Source organism: Podarcis cretensis (genome assembly GCF_951804945.1).
Source record: "Podarcis cretensis genome assembly, chromosome: 2".
Taxonomy (NCBI): Eukaryota; Metazoa; Chordata; class Lepidosauria; order Squamata; family Lacertidae; genus Podarcis; species Podarcis cretensis.
The window spans coordinates 76778349-76799759 of NC_137171.1; the positions used below are offsets into that span (position 1 = coordinate 76778349).

At 40.8% G+C, this 21411-nt stretch overlaps 1 protein-coding gene across 3 annotated transcripts in view; it reads right to left on the reverse strand.

Annotated features, from left to right (window-relative positions):
• The window catches only part of SFMBT1 (Scm like with four mbt domains 1), a 78660-nt gene that overhangs the window by 12048 nt on the left and 45201 nt on the right, over positions 1 to 21411 (reverse strand). For all 3 annotated transcript variants that reach the window (XM_079967279.1, XM_079967280.1, XM_079967281.1), the window contains exons 4-13: positions 14463 to 14703; positions 13892 to 13980; positions 10837 to 11083; positions 7906 to 8003; positions 6056 to 6157; positions 4248 to 4398; positions 3662 to 3744; positions 1902 to 2028; positions 1421 to 1534; positions 5 to 47 (exon numbers count right to left, since the gene is read on the reverse strand). In XM_079967279.1, coding sequence (XP_079823405.1) covers positions 5 to 47; positions 1421 to 1534; positions 1902 to 2028; positions 3662 to 3744; positions 4248 to 4398; positions 6056 to 6157; positions 7906 to 8003; positions 10837 to 11083; positions 13892 to 13980; positions 14463 to 14703 — 1295 coding nt within the window. The remainder of the gene's footprint in view (positions 1 to 4; positions 48 to 1420; positions 1535 to 1901; positions 2029 to 3661; positions 3745 to 4247; positions 4399 to 6055; positions 6158 to 7905; positions 8004 to 10836; positions 11084 to 13891; positions 13981 to 14462; positions 14704 to 21411) is intronic.

The following is a 21411-nucleotide window of genomic DNA, read 5'->3' on the forward strand; positions in this document are numbered from 1 at the left end:
TTACGGTTTCTCTGGTTGGACCACTGCAATTTTCTTTTCCTTGTTCACTGTAAGCCAAGGTGAAAGTCAATGAATAACCAGTGTATCATTAAAAAAGTTTTCCAGTGATAACACACACTTTTTATTTTATAATCTTCTGTAAGCAGAATTTCAACATTTACATAGTCAGGCTACAGATAATAGTCATGTTTCATCACCGCCTGGGGAATTGAGACCCAACTTTCTTGTGAAACATGAAGAGATGAACAAAGAACCAATCACGGGAAAATCCCTGAACTTTCAAGTGCAAACACACAGGCTTTTCAGTTTCCTAAGCTTACAAACAGGCATTTCTCCAACTTGAAGGATACTCTAAATCTACATGCAAGGGCTTGCACACTGCCCATCTACTGCTGCTCCAAGTATTCCCAAAAGGCTGCCTTGCTACTAAGTTCTAGTGCTAGATTCTCAATGTATCAATTAAAAATGTCTTAAGTACATGACCCCAGTTAAGCTTGCGAAGATTTATCATCTGCCCAATAATAAATGTTGGAAATGTAATGAAACTGAAGGTACCTTCTTTCACCTTTGGTGGACCTGCCCAAAGATTAAAGCCTTCTGGGAAATGATTTATAATGAAATTAAGAAGGTACTTAAATGTACTTTTCACAAGAAACCAGAGGCATTTCTCTTGGGCATGGTCGGCCAATTGGTGTCAAGGAAGGATAGGACTTTTTTATGTACGCCACTACAGCAGCAAGGATCCTTCTAGCAAAGTATTGGAAGACACAAGAACTCCCCACACTGGAAGAATGGCAGACGAAAGTGATTGACTTTATGGGATTGGCAGAAATGACTGGCAGAATCCGTGACCAAGAGAAAGAGACGGTGGAGGAAGACTGGAAGAAGTTTAAAGCTTATCTTAAGAACTGTTACAATATTGATCAGTGTTAAAATGTCAAGGGGAAGGAAGATGCAGAATTACAGCTGAAAATGTTTGATGACTTAAGGTGAAATTGAGAAATTTAATAAATTTAAATTTAATAGGCTAAAAGGGTTGCTGAAAAACTGCAAAATAAGGATGCAAAAAGGGTGAGGTATGGGGAAGTCCGAGAAAGGAGGTTTATGAAAATGAGGTTAAGAACTTATATTTGTGTGTTTGTTTGTATTTGTTGACGTTTTTATGTTGTTGCTGTTGTTTTGTTTTAAAATTGGAAAACTAATAAAAATTATTATTATAAAAAAAAAAAATGTCTTAAAATCTTCCACAGTCCTTCCTCTCTAGGGACTTGCTCTTGTGCTGTTTGACAGAGCTACAGAGCGATTGTTTTACCATTTTTATGTAAGAAATGCATATATACCATAGTACTCTGAAGTACTACAATCAATTCTGCAATACATTCCACTCCATCTTGTAGTATAGTAATTGTATTAGTCATACCTACTGCCCTGCGAGGAGGTCTAAGCTGATATCCATTTGTTTCGCACCAGCCTACTGGAAATATATTCATAGATTCCACACTCACTATGCATTCAGGGACTTGCATTTTAGAACCTGTTAGGAGACAAATGGAACACATAGCCCAAATCAATGGTTATTGCAACTGGACTCGCAACAGAACAGAACACTTGCTATAATACATATCTGTGTACCTGCACATTTGAATCAGACATAAGTAGCATGACAGGCCCTCAAAAAAGGAATCTGTCAGGAAACAAGCCTTTGATTGTTGCTTTTATCATGAGTTGCAAAAAAATAAAACAAAATCATGGGCTGGAACAGCTGTTTTCAGAGCCATTTTTAGGAGTAAGACTGCGTGCTGGTAAAGATTTATAATGTTCAGATAAGGCAGTGGCATTAACATGCTACATGGGGAAGGCGAACAAAATTCAAAACATCTACCTTTCAAAATATAACTTACTTTCCAGCTGTAGCCAGAGATAGGAATCCTTCACCTTTGTAACAGTAGCTACACAAATTTCTTCAGGATCTTGTGAGTTTACTGCCTCAAGTTTCATGTTCTCCTTAAAGCCATGGTCAGAAGTCAGCTAAAAAAGAAGAAAAAATAAGAAAAAAAAACACTTAGGTGGAACATGCAATTTTAAGGGCACCCAATTCATATACCAAACAGGAAAAACGTTCAGAACAAATTACCGTATTTTTCGCCCTATAAGACGCACTTTTCCCCCTCCAAAAATGAAGGGGAAATGTGTGTGCATCCTATGGGGCGAATGCAGGCTTTCGCTGAAGCCTGGAGAGCGAGAGGGGTCGGTGTGCACCAACCTCTCTCGCTCTCCAGGATTCAGGAAGCTAATCGCAAGCCTTGGGAGCCCGCGGGAGTTCCCGCCAGGCTCCCTAGGCTTGCGGATAGCAGCCTGCATCCCGAAACCCGGGGCGCAAAGCGGAGCACGCCCTGGGCTTCGCGCAGCTCTTCGCAAGCCGTGGGAGCCCGGTGCGACATCCTGCCGGGCTCCCAAGGCTTGCGGATGGCAGCCTGCGGGCTTTTCAGGGAGGTGGGGAATACTCCCAGAGCTTGTCGGGGCTGCTGGGGGAAGGCTTGCGGATAGCAGCCTGTTTTGGGGGCTGGGGTCGGGGGAAGCCCCGCGCCTGGGGGGGGAAAAATAATTTCCCCCCCTTTATTCTCCCCCAAAAAACTAGTTGCACCCTATGGGCCGGTGCGCCCTATGGGGCGAAAAATACGGTAAACATAGACCATTGAAGGGAATCACCAGGGATTGAAATGGTAAGTTCAAAACAATAATCAGCAAGCGGCTTCTTGTAGATCACCAAGGGAATTTCAACCTGGCATTCAAAAAAAGCATTAAAAGAAGAAAAAATAATTGAATTTACAGTAGAACATGCAAGAGACTGTGCTTCAAGCCCACATCTTGTAATACTCAAGATCAAAATTAAACTGCAAGAGTGGAGGTAAGCATACACAAAATAAGATAAGCATACACAAAATAAGAAACCTACTTCCTGCACAAAGGATAAATTAATTCTCACAAAGAGCCAACAAGGTGGTACACTTGTGTCTGGGCTGTGCCACTTCAAACTAAAGTGGGAACCTACATGGTTTACTCTTCCATACCTTGAGTGAGGATCCAAAAGGCTGCATGAAATGTTCCATGCATGCACCAGGCTTCCCCCTCCCATCAGTATCCCTTACCAAAAAATTGCTCCGACAGGCTGATGACTCTCTAGAACAAAATACCACATGGCTTGAAGGGCTTGCTGTCAGAAAGCAAAATTCACTTACCCTCCCCGCCAAAGTGCTTCCCATGTGTGCAGTAAAAAAAGCAGTAAGAATCCCGGAACCTCAAAGACTAGATTTCGGGGAGAAGGATACTAGTTGAGCCATCTCCCCGATATTCTAGGGGCTGAATTCAGCCCACCTCCCAGAAACATTTCATCAGGTGAACCTACACTTCAAACACTTCACATCCTGTTTGTGGCCCAAGATGCATAATGCCATTGTTCGACTTCCAAGCCTTGAGATACCATCAATTCTTGCAGAATAAGTTGAATATTAAACATCTCTTTAGACTATTTTGGGACGCTTTGCCCTCAAAACACCAGTTACTTTAATTCTTTTTTCCACTATGTGGTGTGGTTAACAAGCTTTACAAACTAAGTAAAATATTCACCGCTGAATAAACACATTATATTGTGAATGCTTACCGAGGGAAAACAGCTTTGGGGAGCAGCCTCTGCTCCACACTGCTTGAGATAATCTGCCCAGTCAAAGTCTTGCCCAGGATAACCTATGAATGAGCAAACAAATGACTCTTATTTATTAATGCATTTTTATCTTATCCTTCCTACAAAGAGGTCAGCATAGTAGCCATGATCCTCTCCTCCATTTTATCCTCACAGTCACCCTCTTAGGTAAGTTAAAGTGAGAGGCAGTCTGCCAAAAGACACCGACTGAGCATTCACAGTTGTGTGGGATTTATGCTAGGAGCTCTCCTTGTTCAACATTTGTCTATCCCATACTGGCTTAAGTAAGTTTGAGAATGATATGAGTAGTTCCTGAGGACACACAAATGCTTTCACATTCTCAAACTAGGCTTTTCACACTACTTGAGAAGCCTAGGCCCAATGTCTTTCCCACACCACTTTTAAAGTCATTTTAAGAAATCTTGCTGTTAAATTGTCCCAGTCTCTGCAATACGCGGAATAGAAGTGTTTTCAGAGATAAAAGTATAATGCTCCCAGTTCAACTGCTCGTATGAGAGAAGGCAAATAGACTGCATAGGCTACACACCTGGTGGAGGGCTGAGATGCAAGCCATTTTTTAGACTCCATTGCACAGGGAAAATACCAGGACTGTTGACATGACAGACGTAAGACCGGCTTGTGGTATATTCTGGTCGCAAATCATCTATTTCTACCAAAAAGTATTTATCATTAAACACCTGCAAAAAGACAAAGGAATGACTTTGAAACGAAGTTCACTTTACTAACATATAAAACTTTCTGAGTCACTGTCCTACTGCTAATAGTGGGTTGTATCAAATGTTAGTCTTATTAAGAGCAGACACATTGGAATGAATGACCATGACTAATTAAGGTTCATTAATTAATTTCAGCAGGTCTACTCTGAGGAGGACCTTTTGTTGTTTAGTTGTTTAGTCATGTCCGACTCTTCATGACCCCATGGACCAGAGCACGCCAGGCACTCCTGTCTTCCACTGCCTCCCGCAGTTTGGTCAGACTCATGCTGGTCTAGTTGGATACAATTCTTTGTTATTTATTGGCTAGGATACAGAGCTGTGTTCAATGTGCCCAAGGACTGATCATGCTCAATGGGGAGTTAACTAGTTTTCTTTGAACAGCCCACCTGCCCACATGAAATACTACACACTACTTTTGAAAGTCACGTCAATTTCAAAAGTAATCTGTCATGAGGAATGGGAGAAATAAAACCCTGAAAAGCTCTTTGAGCATGCGGAGCCTCATGCTTGTAAAGTACCTCAAACATGATCAGAACCTTGAAGCGTTTTAAAAGGAGGATATAGTGAAGTGGGAACACGCTCAGGACAAACATTCCACATTTATATAGGAAGAAGCAAGACAAAAAGGGCAACAGGAGATCTTAGGCTTCTCAAGAAATAAAGTCAGAAAAATCAAGAATTTGAACTGTATTATGTATGGAAAAGTCAAATCACTAAGACACCAAGAAAGTTTAATAAACAGAAATTAACACCGTTTTATAGAAATAGAATAAGGAAATAAATAAAAATGGGCTGATTAAAACAAGGAAGTCCCCCTGCTCTAGCTATATAAAGTAAAATTAAGAAGGTGGAAAAGTACACTTGATCCTATAATTCCAAGGACTCATCCCATGACAAGGATGACTCATATGAACTGTAATTAAACAAGATAAACACAATAATGAGCTGCTGAAGTTGATTAGATTGTGGGCAGCAGAGGGACTGTGTTAAATGTGTAGTTGATTAGAAGGTGGAGAAAAATGTACCTCAACAGGAATGGGACTGTGAGAATGCCATCTGAATTTCTCAAACAGATAAGCTATTTTATGTGAAAATTCTGATGAGCCATCTTAGAAGGAATAAGATATAGAAACGTAAAGCATGTAAGATAAAGGGAATGTTGGGTAGGCAGAAAAAGAAAGGTTGATACTGTTGACAGAACTTATAGCTGCTCTGACAGTTTACTGCTGAGAAAATGACAAGAATTGTGCATCTATTCCAGACATTGTCATGACACCTAGACTTGTAAGAGTTTTGAACTGAAAAGAAGGTTACTTTTACAACAAAAAACCCGAGGGGGATTGCCTATGGACCTATTTAATTTATAGTGAGTACTGCATATGGGTCATTCATTGCAATAAATCATGGAAGAATAGAAGACTCAAAAGTGGGGACCTCATTAAGGAACTCAAGGAAACATGTATTTATTTCCTAAGAGCACTGAGTGTACACAAAATTATATTAAAGCGAACAGGACCAGAAAGTTACCTTGCTGATGCCAAATGGGAAGATGAAAAAATAGAATATGTTTAAAATGTTACATCTTGGAGCCAGAGAACTTCAGAATATAATTGGGTACCTTTGTAACTGTGGCTGGCGAGATGACGAAAGGAGCTTTGGGATCAACAGCTTCTAACTTCATGTTGACAGAGAATGAATGAATTCCAACAACAGGTTTGTCCTAAAAATTGACAACACAAAAATTTTAAATTATCATTGAGGTCCTTTATCATTGAAACGGAAAAATCTTCAAAGTAGAAGAGATGCCTAGTATCTTCCACTAGCACAAGAGATGACATAACCTTTAATATTTCAACAAGTATCACACTAGTTCATCCTGGCATTTCCAAAGTTATTTCACTTACAGGAAGCCAGCAAATGAAAGTTGGCAGCAATTGCTCTCTTACTAAAATGGACATTACATTTTCAGTTCAGCAAGACTGGGATTTGACATAATACTTTTCACCCAGGAATTTCTAATCTGCAGCATAATGAAGGCATTTAGAAAACTCTCCTGGTTTGCAGAGAGGCCATTTAATGTAAAAACAAAAAACCAGTCCAGGAAACTCTTGTCACTTGAAACTGAACAAAATGAACTAATCTCTAGCACAGAATAAAATAAGTATAATGTCACAGGCAATCAAGCGTAACTTTGCTTGGTTGGGTTAATCTTATTTCTGAGAGGCCTGCAATTGATGATGTTTTCGAAAATGTGGGAGATCACTTAAGGCAAACGTAGGTTAATGGGAAAATATACCACAGAAACCGCATTAGCTCTATATACTGCCTTCTAGTCAAAGGACCAAATCATAGACTTCCTTTTCCCCTTTGACCTAGCAAACTAAGACAAACCTAGAGTGTCATCTGTACTGTGCCACCTAGAAACCAAGTTAAGACATAAAGAGCATGCAGTGGTACTACCTCTCTCCACAGTTATGGAGTGTGGTGCCTCTGAAAAACATGACAAAGTCAAAACACCTTTAAGAAAGTGTTGCAAAACTCTTATTTGGTTTGGAGTTTTGTGTCTGTAGCTGAAGGAATCAACAATGTACCCATTTTATTTGATTTGAATATGTCATGTATATTTCAGGTGCTCGTTTACCTCAGCCTATAAGACCCAATGGGACACGGGTGGCGCTGTGGGTTAAACCACAGAGCCTAGGACTTGCCGATCAGAAGGTCGGCGGTTCGAATCCCCGTGACGGGGTGAGCTCCCATTGCTCCTGCCCACTGCTCCTGCCAACCTAGCAGTTCGAAAGCATGAAGTGCTAGTAGATAAATAGGTACCGCTCCGGCGGGAAGGTAAATGGCATTTCCGTGAGCTGCTCTGGTTCGCCAGAAGCGGCTTAGTCATGCTGGCCACGTGACCTGGAAGCTGTACGCCGGCTCCCTCGGCCAATAAAGTGAGATGAGCACCACAACCCCAGAGTCGGTCATGACTGGACCTAATGATCAGGGGTCCCTTTGCCTTTACTTTATAAGACCCAATGTGCAAAGAACTTCATGCAGCTTGCGCAACAGAAGGAACCAAAACCCAATGGAGCCTACTGATAGAGGAAAGGTGATGATTTTCACTGATTCCCACTTCCCTTGCCCCCTCCCATACTATTCCAAAAGGGACCCCAACCCATAGCTGTCAATGTTTTCCTTTTTTAAAGCGAAATTCCCTTATTCCAAATAGGATTCCTCGCAAGCAAAGAGAAAAGTTGACAGCTATGCCCCAACCACCCAGAACAGCTTCTCAGCAGGCGCACAACAAATGACTCTGAAAATCACCATCCTTCCCTGCTTTCCTCCAGCAGGAGCGTTTTGTGGGTGGAGTTCAACTGATGCGAACTCTGCATCTAGGTCTTTATATTTAACCATACCATTTGTTAAAAGCACTCAGGCCGGGGGTAGTGATCCGATAGCAAATTCCAGCTCTTGTACCTTAAATAGATCAGTGGGAACCAAGGATTCTTCTTCCTCCTCTTTTATTTTTTCTAGGATATCCTGCCATTCTGCTTCAGTCTTCAAATGCCTAACAGCTTCAATAAAAGAATGTTAGTCTGAGTAAAGTGCCACACTTTTAAAAATGAGTCCATTACACTACATGACTAAGTCAACGATCTTAAAATCAACTCAAAAGTTAGAGAGGGTGCCATTTCCCCTCCCCCACTGAACACTCCCTATGAGCCCTACATTGAATGGTTTTTAAACTGCCCGCAATGCATGCTTGCATTTTCCACTGAGACTTCCTTTTAATAGTTCTTATGCAAAATCTTTTAATTGCTTTTTTACATACCGTATTTTTCATTCTATAACACGCACCTGACCATAACACGCACGTAGTTTTTAGATTAGGAAAACAAGAAAAAAATATTCTAAACGAAACAGTGGATGTATGATTTTTGTGGTTCATTCTGTGGCCACAGATGTGATCTGATGGTTAACTTGGGGTGACCCAGTGCAAAAATCCTGAGGATCCATGTGGATCCGTGCTTTGTAACCACGTTTTAAGTGGGGAGGGAAGGAAAAGCATTCAAGGGACAAGGAGCACGCATGGGGTGTGTGGAGGATGCTGCTAATAATGCAGAAGAGGGGTTTAAGGGAAGAAGGAACACGCGTGGGGTGTGTGGAGAAGGATGCTGCTAATAATGCAGAAGAGGGGTTTAAGGGGAGAAGGAACACGCGTGGGGTGTGTGGAGAAGGATGCGGCTAATAATGCAGGCGAGGGGTTTAAGGGGAGAAGGAACATGCGTGGGGTGTGTGGAGAAGGATGCTGCTAATGATGCAGGAGAGGGGTTTAAGGGGAGAAGGAACACGCATGGGGTGTGTGGAGAAGGATGCTGCTAATGATGCAGGCAAGGGGTCTAAAGGGAGAAGGAACACGCATGGGGTGTGTAGAGAAGGATGCTGCTAATGATGCAGGAGAGGGGTTTAAGGGGAGAAGGAACATGCGTGGGGTGTGTAGAGAAGGATGCGGCTAATGATGCAGGAGAGGGGGTTAAGGGGAGAAGGAGCTCGCGTGGGGTGTGTGGAAAAGGAACTTTTCAGCGAGCTGAGCGGGGAGGGAAAGAGCACTGTTGCTTTAAAGGAGCCAACCGGACAGCAGCCACTTACAGCAGTGTAAACAGCTCATTTCCTCTCCTGCTTTCCTCCTTCTCTCCCTCTTTGCTGCTTTAAGCAGCTAATGGCGAATCCCCTGCAACCCAAGTCCTGCTCAGCGGATCAGCTGAGACGCTGGGAGAATCGTAATTTCCCCCTCTCCCTCATCCCGTGCCCTCCTGTCCCCAGCAGCCTTTTTAAAAACTTTTTTACTGGTTTTCACTGCGCTCGTGGCTCAGAGCCCTCCTGTGCCCTGCCGTCCCTCTGCAGCCTCACTGCTCCATATAGAAAGCGCACGGACCTTTGCTAGCTGAGGCAGCAGCAGCTGTTGCTGGCTACGCGGCGCTTTTTCCGGCTCGCTATGGCTCCCGTCTGTCCCTCCTCCCGTGTAAGCGGCTGCTGGCCGCTTTGCTGCCATGGTTCTCCTTCCCTCCCTCCTCCTCGGCTCCTCCCCGTCCTCCTGGCTGTAAAGCAAGCAAAGCTAGAGCCACGCAAAGCCCTGCAAGCGGCTCCCGCTTTGCTTGACTGACGGCAGCCATGGCTCCGGTCGAGTGCATTCGCTCCGTAACACGCACAGGCATTTCCCCTTACTTTCTAGGAGCAAAAAAGTGTGTGTTTTGGAGCAAAAATTACGGTAAGCAATTTGGAGATGGATAATAATAATAATAATAAATTTTATTTATATCCCGCCCTCCCCAGCCGAAGCCGGGCTCAGGGCGGCTAACAACACTAAAACAGTATGACATTATAAAACATTATAAAAATGAATTAAAATGGAGTTGGAGGGGAGGGCAAATTGCTGATAAGGAATCCTTAAACTTATCTCCAGTTGCACTATTTATGTGTGCCCTTGGGTTGCGGGCCTAAAAGTGCATCTCCATGCCCAGAGTGTGAGCAGAGCTGAGCATGTGTATTGCTCCAAGTTTATTCACAGACAACAAAAGAACGACCAGACTCTATGTATCTAGAGCAATTTTCATGGCAATTGTGTCTGCAGCTCAGATAAACTTTAAGAAGAAAATGCAAAGCCTCCAGGTTTGGAACAGTCCCATGCTATTCATGTGATGTCGGTGAAGACATAGTATGATTTCTGACTAGACTGAAAGTTCCTTAAATTGAGACCACAGAATACTGTTCGAGGCTAATGAAAACAAGCCCAAGGGAAGACAAAGACAAATTCATGTATGCATGCATTCTCTCTCTTTCCTGTGCCTGCTATTTTTCCTTACTGTATAGCTCTGTGTAGCATAGCATACTAGCAAATGCCAAATCCCAGAGATTCTCTGTTTTGTCTTGTCAATATACCCCAAACAAGAGACAGGGGTACAATATAGGGAAATTTACGTGTTTTTCTATTCTTTTAAAATAGCTGCTCTGAGCAGATGAGTCTTGCTGGCAATTCCAAAAGCAAGTACAAGTGTGTGTACCTCAGTTTTTGAGCGTCTCAGAGGCTGAACGTTTCGGTTTTCGAATGCCGAAAATCCGAAAGTAAATGAATCATAGAATCATAGAGTTGGAAGAGACCAGAAGGGCCATCGAGTCCAACCCCCATTTCCGACTGCGCCTCAGAAATTGAACTTCTGAGGCGGCTTCCTGTTTGAGTTTTCCATACGTTTTGAGGCTTCCGTATTGAGTTTCCAATTTTCAAACGGTCTTCCGGAACGGATTACATTCGAAAACTGAGGAACCACTATATGTATGTGTGTGTGTCAAAACAACAAAAGCTTTTCTTCTTCAAACCTTGCACTCCAAATTGAAAATGCAGTTTTATACCTAGTGGAGGTTCAAGGATGTATCCTTGTTGAGTTGCCCAGCCCACTGGATGGAGAAAGGGATCCAAATAGAACATCCATAAGTCATACTGATCTAAATCTCCGAGTCCTTCATAACGTAGTTTGAGCCTTCCACCAATATTTTCCAAAACATTGACTATCCAAGCTCCTAGAGAATCATTCAAGTGCTGACATTCTAGTCTTGAACCGGGAGCAATGAGGTCCAGGGGATTATTCCCTCGATGGAGCTGTGGAGGAAAGTGGAAAAAGGAAGATAAATGGTAAGCTGTCCAGTCACCTGCCTTGAAAAGCTATCAAGACAAAATATCCATCTTCATTGCTTATGCTGAGTTATACGCAGACATCAACTATGAATACTGTTGGGTCAGATAATGAGTTATCAGGAATTCTGGCAAGAGGTGGAAATGTAGTCCTATTTCCTATTCACGGCACTGCAACTTCCACTTAAAGGCTTGATAGGCACACAGTTAAGATGATGGTAATTTGTAATTCATATATAGGCACACAGTTAAGATGATGGTAATTTGTAATTCATATAGAGAGTAGGAACCAGCATTTGTCTTCATGCTTTCTTATCAAGCGATTTCAAAAACAATTTGGGGCTGGAAAAAATGACCTACTGTTTCCTTTAAAAATGCTTATGCATCTTTATTTATAAGGGAAAGATTAGCAAATACTATTGGTTGCATTTGTTTTAGGAAGCCCACCTCCGCCATATTGACTCTCGATAAATATATTGTTATGCACTCTATCCATACAGTCAGATCTACTTTCTCAGCCTTTTGTCTTTGTGATGCTAGTGCCTATGACACAGGTGTACCCTCTGCCAGGTTTGTGATTACTGTGGAAGGACAAGGAATCTGCCATTTCCTACCATCCTTCCCATTGAGACCTTGAAATCATGTCGGTGGTTATTGGTAGAATGGTTGGTTACCTGGGTTATCAACCTTCTCTTTAAGCATGTACCTTTTTGAACTGGAACTCATTGGTGTTTCACCAGTTTCCTCTCTTCCAGGGGCTAGGCTGAGTGTCTTGTGTTTTAAACAAATTATTATGTTTTAATACTTGTATTATTTCACTAGATACCACTGCTAGGCTGTTTTGCTGAAAGATTAGCTTCCCAAACAGCAAAAAAAAGTATAAGAAAACCTAGCAATGGAATCTGAATTCACTAATTAGCCCACATAATCACAAATAAATAAATAATAATAATAATTTATTTATACCCCGCCCATCTGGCTGGGTTTCCCCAGCCACTCTGGGTGGCTCCCAACAGAATATTAAAAACACGATAAAACATCAAACATTAAAAACCTCCCTAAACAGGACTGCCTTCAGATGTCTTCTAAAAGTCAGATAGTTGTTTCCTTGACATCTGATCTCTGGCTATCTTTGGAAGCATGGGGGAAGATATTTCCAGTTTTACCAGAACAAAATGTTTTTCTTTTACATAAAAGCAGGAAAGCAAAATAGGTCGGCTACATCAAAAGACCTTCACTGGAGGAAAAATACCATTTTGAAAGTGTGTAGTTTTTTAAAAAATAAATAAATAAAAAATCATTAAAGTATATTCTAAGAAGGGCCATGTCCCATTGAATTTAACATAATTTAGTTCTGAGCAGACATGGTTAGGAATGCTGCTTAAATTATATGTTTACATTTTATTGTGCCCTTTTAAATGTGAATCCTCAGCTGTCAGAACATTCACTTTGTATAGGGAAAAATGAAGTTGTACCAGAAGACTATTGTAGCCGCAAAGTCTAACACAAAAGGCTTTAATATAGGTATTGGTTTAAATCAATACAATACGATACAATATCTTTATTGTCATTGTCCCTTGCGGAACAATGAAATTGAAAAACTACATAAAAACTACATGAAACTACATAAAACTACATAAAAACTACATAAAACATTCAAAAACCCCTAAAAACTCTAAAACCCCATTTTAAAATACACTATACTACAGAGACCCCTTATGCTGCGTTTAGAACCAGAATTGCATTAGCGTAGAAACTGTTTTTCAGGCGGCTAGTCCTGGCCTTTATAACCCTATACCTTCTTCCAGAAGGCAGAAGCTGAAAGAGATCATTTCCGGGGTGCGTACTATCATGTGCTATCTCTGCCGCTTTCTTATGGCACCTGGCAGCATAGATTTGATCTAAGGTGGGAAGAGTGCACCCAATAATTCTCTCTGCAGTCTTTACAACCCTGGATAGCATTGTTTTTTCCCTGGCCGTGCAGCTCCCAAACCACACGCACAGACCATAAGTTAGTACACTCTCCACAGTGCAATGGTAGAATGCCATCAACAGGTCCTTTGAGAGATTGTTTTTCCGGAGGATTCTCAGAAAATATAACCTCTGCTGTGCTCTCTTCACCAGGTCTTTGCTGTTCTCTCCCCAGGTTAGGTCGTCTCTCAACTCCATTCCCAGAAATCGAAACACTGAGACCTGTTCCACGCACTTCCCCTCAATAATAAGTGGCTGAATATTCACTTTACATTTCCTAAAGTCCACAATGATCTCTTTTGTTTTCTTTAAGTTAAGCAGTAAGTTGTTTTTCCTGCACCACTTCCCAAACTGCTCAACTTCCTTCCTATAGGCCGTCTCCCCCTCTCCAGCCGTAATTAAACCAACCACCGTTGTATCACCTGTGAACTTAATGATCTTATTACTGGGGTATTTGGGGGCACAGTCAGCTGTATAGAGTGTGTATAAAAGCGGGCTCAACACGCACCCCTGCGGCGTCCCCGTATTCGTGATGAGATCCGCAAAGATGTGGGAACCCAACCTGACCCTTTGGGAACGGTTTGATAGAAAGTCTAATATCCACCTGCACAAACATGGTGGAAGTCCCAGGTCTAATAATTTGGGCACCAATCTATGCGGAAGAATAGTATTAAATGCAGAACTAAAGTCTACAAATAACAATCTCGCATAGTTCCCTTGCTTCTCCAAATGAGTCAGGACAGCATGTAAAGACGTAATAAGGGTGAAATATTTTTATTGCTGCCAATCCATGTGAACACTTACACCTTCTAGAAGAGTGGCAGGAGCACTGCATGCTCCTTTCAGAGTCTGCTGAAGGAATTCCTCCTGGTTAGAAATTTTATCTTTGATGCCTAAAAGGGGAAAAAAATGTTGTTCAGTATTTACTCTTCCTATCTTATAATAACGTACCACATTTATGTTGAGGAAAGTCAACAGCAGGCCCTATGTCCAATCCTAAGAATATTTGCAACTTTTGCATTGCTCAGCAGCAGAACTTGAAGTTAGTAACATTTTGTGTGTGTGATCTCAACCATCATTTTCCTAGAGGTCAAGCAGAGGAATTGAACTATCACAAGCACAGAGACAGATATGAATGGGTCCAACAGGTACATTAACAAATAGCCAAGTGAAAACAAATTCATCTACAGCTGTTTCAGCCAAGTGATGATAGGGCAGGTGTAATCGACACAAAGCGATTCTTAGTAGAAGTCTATGGACAGCTGAGAACAGAAGATTATGCAAAAATCTTAAAACAGGGCTTTGTCTCCTGCAATACATATCACCTGTAGGTTTACGTTATTGAAACATTCTTCTCCCCATGGTGGACTGTTACCTTCAGGCACTTTGAGAGTCTTCTTGTTCTGCTCACACCACCCAATTGGATGCAAGTCAGCTGTCATGATGTCAAACCAAAAGTCTGCCTTCCTGTCCTCTCCATACCCATCATATCGCAATAGCAGTAATGGCCCACAAGTGGTAATGATTGTAGCAATCCAGTATGTATCAGGGCCAGGTTTGACAGCAACCTCTAGTTTCATGCCTGGTGCAAAGCCATTTTGCAGGCTTGTGTCCACCTAAAAAGAGAGAGCAACCAACACATCAATGCATGGCTCCCTGGTTACAATTTGATCACTTAATTTTAAAAACATTCTGCATGGATCTGGAACAACTTTTTTAAAAAAACACAATGATGTAGAAACCAAGGAACAAACTTTTTTTTTTATTTGCTTTTGGTCAATGAAGAACCAACTGACAATGGGGTACCTTGGGAAAAATTGGCCACAAGATCTGGACACAATGATAAATGGCAAAGCAGAAGTAACATTTACTTATTTCAGAAGATTTTATCTCAACACCCAAAGGTAAGCTAACACCAATGACAGGAGTGGGCAATTTAAAAAATAATTCTAAAATATCCATTGTGTGCTATCAAAACTCAGGAGAACAGATTAAATTTAACAGACCAATAAGAGTGCAGAAAAAGCTTTTTAGTGATCTGGTGACCAAGTGAAAATTGTATAAAATGGATAGAAAGGTGTTACTAAGGATTGGTAACAAAGGAATCTGCTTCTCAAGACAAAACCAAACAAATGTGGATTAGGAAGGAACATCAGAAATAAGGAGTTTCAAGCCTATCCCAAGAGAAAGGTGATTAAGGTTAGATGACAAACATAACTGGTGACTTAGAAGGCAACTGTGGAAAATTGTCAGAAAAATTCAAGCCTGCAGCTTATGATGAAAACCTATCAGTCCTTGAGTTTAGATATTGCATAAAAAGTAAAGGAGACTGAGAAGAGTAATTTACATCCTATAATAAAGCAGGACAATGTTAAAAAAAACCCCCCACCTTAAACCTACAGCCAATAAAGAATACATAGCATAGCAGACCATATTACACAATTTGATTTATAAGCATGCAACAGATAATATGTTGCTTAAAGCCAAAGTGAATTAATTTTAAATGATCATATCACATGAGTTACTTTCCTCTTCAGCTGACATTAACAAGGCCAATCATATGTACATAACCAGCTCCAGCACTTTAATCTCATTTCTTTGGCGGGGGGGGGGGGGGAGAGTAGGAAGAAAAGAGAAGTTTTCCCATGCATTTCAGTGTCAAGCATTCAAACCTCTCTCTTCGCATACAATATGTGTAATAAGGAAGCCATTATTAACTAAATTTGATTCCATTACTGGGTTAAATAACAGAACAGTAATAGAATATAAAATTCTGACGCTTTTAAGTTTGGCATAAAAACTTCAATGCTTTCTCAGCACAAAATATAACCTCCCTTTCCTTACCAGACAATCCCTTTTCGAAATCCTATTTTTATTTCTCTGTGTGCCACAGTACAACATACCACCACATGATCGCCCCCAACTTGAATTAAAAATTTACACTTGTAAATCCTACTTTCCTCTGTATAGGAAAGAAAAATTGCTATGCGCTGATCCTTAACAGGATAGCACATTCAATAAAATAACTATTTGCATCAGGAGTAAAAACAGCATGTAATCCTCTCCTCAAAACAGAACCAAAGCTGGTGTCCCTTTCCATTAGATAAGCAAATGAAATTACTTTGCAGCATGTCATATGTATCAAGTTAGCTTCAAACCCATTCTACTGTTGTATTTTACACTGTGTTAAAGGAGAAGTGTGCCTGCTAACATATATTGCCCTCCCCTTCTTTCCTGCAAGCATGGCATGAGATGCATCAAGCAGTTGAGGCAGAATCTGTTTCCTAATATGTCACCCACTACAATGCAAGAAAGGAAAGAGAGAATGAACCCCTTTCTTCTGAGGACATCTATGTGGCAAACATGGTAGGAACAATCAACAGCAAGAGAAAGAAAAAGAAACAATTACAAGCACACACAAAACAGGATTCACATCTTATTTGGTACAAATATTTGTGGCTGGAATATTTGTGGATTAGAAACAAGATACAGTACTTATTATAAACTTGTCACTCATGCTCAAACAGCACCCTCTTATGGTAGTCTGGTAAGATTGCAGTGGGATGAAGAGTGAAGGGAACTACGTAATTTCGTTCTTTTTTATTTGTGAGGGCACTCACTATGAAAAAAAATAGTTGCAGGTAACCAGCTGTCTAGGAATGCAGGCATCCAAAATATAATCTGTAGATGTGACTGCAGCAATTATAATACTGATAGATTAATTAATTGATAGATTTATAATTTAACTATTTATAACTCTTTAAATATAGTTAATTAAGCACACCTCTTTCCCCTGGCTTCTAATGGTTGCAAACTTCAGACCAGAAGACATATGTAAATAAGACTAAAAATAACTTCCTGATTTAAAGTGTGGCGATTTAGACAACTGTGTGTGTAGCTATTTATCTATCTATCTGCATATTACTTTATAGTGACCATGTTCACATGTAATTGTAAATGAAGAAATGTGCTTAATAAACTGTATTGTGCATAGTTACTCCCATTTCACTCCTCCCCTAGAGGGAAGAGGCTTAATTCTGTACCAGGAAGCTTAATTTTGCACCTGCGCTCAGGATCATGGTGTCTTTCTCAACAAACCATGACTGTTAATCCGACTTGTTGTTGCCTTGCTCATCAAGGCTTGCTAACTGCAAACTACAATCCCAGGTTCAGATATTACACTAAGCACACACCCTCTCAGTTTCTATGTATGTTCATGCCGGGGGGGGGGGGGAGCAAAGCAGAAGCAATCAAGCTACACGCACCAGCACACAGCACATGCACAGTACTGTGGCTTATTAAACTAAACTTATTGGCTTACTGTTAAGCAAGTGGAAAAGCAAATTGATTAAGGGAAAAAAATATCTTCAGAATACAGCCCTAATAGAATTGCAACCCCAGTTGCATAGAAGACTGCAAAAGTATTACGTTAAGCTGCCACAGGTTAATTACAGGGCAAGTATAGTTTGCACAGGTTCACAAAAGGCATTGATTTAACCACAAGAGGGCAACCTTAGTTCTGTAAGGATGAAGCAAAAAGGTGCCGGTATAGATACCGAATAATTTGTGAACATGGAGAAACAGTGTTCCAATTTGGCTTAAATCCTTGAAGCAGCAAAGGCTTTAAATCTGTAAAGCAACAGTTTAGCTGAGTAAAATTGCGAGTGATATCCCAGCTTGAACTTTGCCAACTTTAATTTTTCTTTTTAATACTCCCTTGGATAGTCTGCAGTTGTGATGGACTTTTAAACAACAAAACGAAAGAGCAACCCAGCCAGAATCTGACGTCAGAAGCTACTTCAGCATACTTCCCAAGTGAAATATATTTAAATATTTACTACGGAAAGTAAAAAATAAATAAAATAAAAATAAAATTTAAAAAGCCATGCCAAGAACAAAGCTCTATATTGCTGGGCAACCACAGAATACTTGCTTCTAGCTTTCTGCCCATTCTTCAACTCCCATCTTCCACAGGACTAAAGCCCTTTATTTATTAGTCTCTTCTGCAGGCCCTTCTTTCAGGGATGACATGGGGCCACACCCATTTCCAAAACTTCTTTGAGTTTCAACAGCTTCTTTAAAAAAGCCTTGTCCCTGGTACACGCCACTTCTGCTGAGCCACACATGGATGTCTCAGCAACTCTACTGGGCTTACTGCAGACTATGATGAGAAATTCATAAGGTATATGATAAACGCACAGTGGTACCTTGGTTGTCGAACATAATCCGTTCTGGGAGTCTATTCGACTCCCGGAACAAAAACCAAGGTGCAGCTTCCGATTGGCTGCAGGAGCTTCCTGCACTCAATTGGAAGCTGCGCCAGATGCTCGGCTTCCGAAAAACTTCTGGGTTTGCAGTGCTCGGGAGCCGATTTGTTTGGGAGCCAAGCTGTTTGACAACCAAGGTACCATTGTATGTGCCAACCAATATGGGGGCTCTTTTGTCCCAACAAGCTGCTTCCTTCTTCCACTACCCATTTTGAAACTGTCCAATCAAGAGCACCTAGAGAAGTAGGAACAAACCAAGCACTGTCCCAAAATCCAGCACTTTGCTCAAACACTTTTGCCCCCTATAATTTCCAAAAGCTACAATAAAAAACATCTGATAAATTTTATAGCAGCCAAACCAACTTAGATGGGTTGAAATGACTGTGGAGGTAGCGCTGACAATGAAGCTTTGCAAGTTCACTAAAGGAAAACAGTGGCATACTAGATGAGGATGGACTAAAGTCACAAAGGCGTGAACTAGCTTTTTAAAATTTTATTTGAGAATACAATCCATTAGAACAACAATAAAATTATTAAGCAACAGTTAATAACAGCAGCAATCAGGTTTCTCCTCCAAATACCTCCTTAAAGGTAAAGGAACCCCTGATCATTAGGTCCAGTCGTGGCCGACTCTGGGGTTGCGGCACTCATCTCGCTTTATTGGCCCAGGGAGCCGGTGTACAGCTACCAGGTCATGTGGCCAGCATGACTAAGCCGCTTCTGGCGAACCAGAGCAGTGCACGGAAATGCCGTTTACCTTCCCGCCGGAGCGGTACCTATTTATCTACTTGCACTTTGATGTGCTTTCGAACTGCTAGGTGGGCAGGAGCAGAGACCAAGCAACGGGAGCTCACCCCATCGCAGGGATTCAAACCACCAACCTTCTGATCAGCAAGTCCTAGGCTCTGTGGTTTAACCCACAGCGCCACCCGCGTCCCAAATACCTCCTTAGAAAACGTTTAATTTGAAAAAATACATTTTTATGTTATAAAATCAAAATAGCAGCAAGAATATTTTACCAGGGAATACAGAAAACAGAGGAGAAACGAAGGAATATATATATATATGAATATTTTAAATGAAATAAAAAATACAGTTTTTACAATTATATTTGGAAGGGGGTCCTTTAAGAGTATCTGACCAGTTTCTTCAGTATTATTTCTAAAGAGAAAGTGTTGACTACTATTTCATTATCTACTTTCCTCAGCGCACCTGGATCAAGTGGATGCTAACAAATTTCATTGAATCAAGAGCTACCCGATTCACATGTCACAGATACAGGCTGCTGGTGGAGCCTGCCCGGTTTTTGTATATTTGTAGGGAAAAATAAAACCATGCTGTTTGACCATAAATGCCTCGTGCCTACTTCATTTATAAGCCTTAGTTTATGAGTTAGCTTTTCCAATATTGCTATACAGTATGCCACACTTGATAATAAAAGTAAAGGTAAAGGTACCCCTGCCCGTATGGGCCAGTCGTGTCCGACTCTGGGGTTGCGCGCCCACCTCGCTTAAGAGGCCGGGGGCCAGCGCTGTCCGAAGACACTTCCGGGTCACGTGGCCAGCATGACGAAGCTGCTCTGGCAAGCCAGCACCAGCGCCGCACACGGAAACGCCGTTTACCTTCCCGCTATAAAGCGGTACCTATTTATCTGCTTGCACTTACGGGTGCTTTCGAACTGCTAGGTGGGCAGGAGACACTTGATAATACCATGTGCCTAATGTGGCTCCCAATAACTCTTTCTAAGTCCAGGCTATAATCGCCAATCGTGAGCAAATGGCTTATTAGGTCCTTATTAATTAAACCCAAGTTATGTTCCATACAGAAGTTTAGGAAGGCGAACTGAGGTGTTATTTGAATATTAGTATCCCCACCCCCCAGAAATCCTTAATTTTCTTACAGTCCCACCACATATGGAAATAAGTTCCAATTCAGGTGCAGTCCCTCCAGCATTTTATCTTCTATTTATTCTGTGCTGATACTGATTTGAAGGGTGATTTTATCCAGATGTCTCTCCAAGCCTAATTATCTGTTTGTATTTTAAAATCCTGTTCTCAGGCATCCTTTAAACCCTGTGTTATACATGTATCAATATTTATTAGAAGATATCTGGCACCTTCCTTAATAACTGTTCCCAAGCAGTTAACTGTCTGGTTGCAGCTGCTTTTACAGTTGCTTTAGCTATGAATTATGAAATTTCATTCAAAATAACCATTTGTGATTTCTTGCAGAATGGTCACTACCAATTTCTTTGGTCAATGGAATATTATTTTTCATAAAAACTGCACATTCCACAAAACTTTTCCACTTCACAATATACCATAAATATATCTTTATTATTAAATATCTTTATTATTAAAAGGAAGTAGTAAATCATAGGGATCATAGGGGAATATGCTGGCATTAATACTGTCACCTTACTCTACTAGATTTTAAAAACTGTTGATATAAATCTGCTTGTAATACACTGTATGTTCATAAGTTTAGTTTCTGAAAATGGATGAACCTTTAAGGGAATTCTGTCTATTTCATACAGTTCTCAGTACACCCACTGTTTAGTGTTATCATCACTGATGTATAGGACCAGATGTTTAAAGTGATGTGTCTCATAATACAGGGGAATATTCGGGATTATACATTCACCATGCAAGGACTGCTTATATAACAATGGTCTTTTAAGCCAGGGTTTCTTATATTGAAATATATAGTATTTTAATTTTCTCTGCCATAGGCAGAGCTGTTCCAGAAGGATCCAAATGGGTAATTATTGGATCAGATATGTCACCATCATTTCATAGCTTTTAGCTATGAGTCTATCCATCAATGAAAGTTTCTTCTGGCTAACACTCTATTTTGTAATTTTATACCAAATAGGGCCAAAATTTTGAAAAAAGAGGTTTATTAAGGTTTTTAATATTTTGGATGCCAAAATATCTAAAATTATGATGGCATATGGGGATATTTAACAAATGTTTTCGTCTTCAGGGCTCCATGAAAACTCAAACTCTGATTTCTTAGAATTTATTCAAGTCCTGCCACCATTTTAAATGCTTCTAA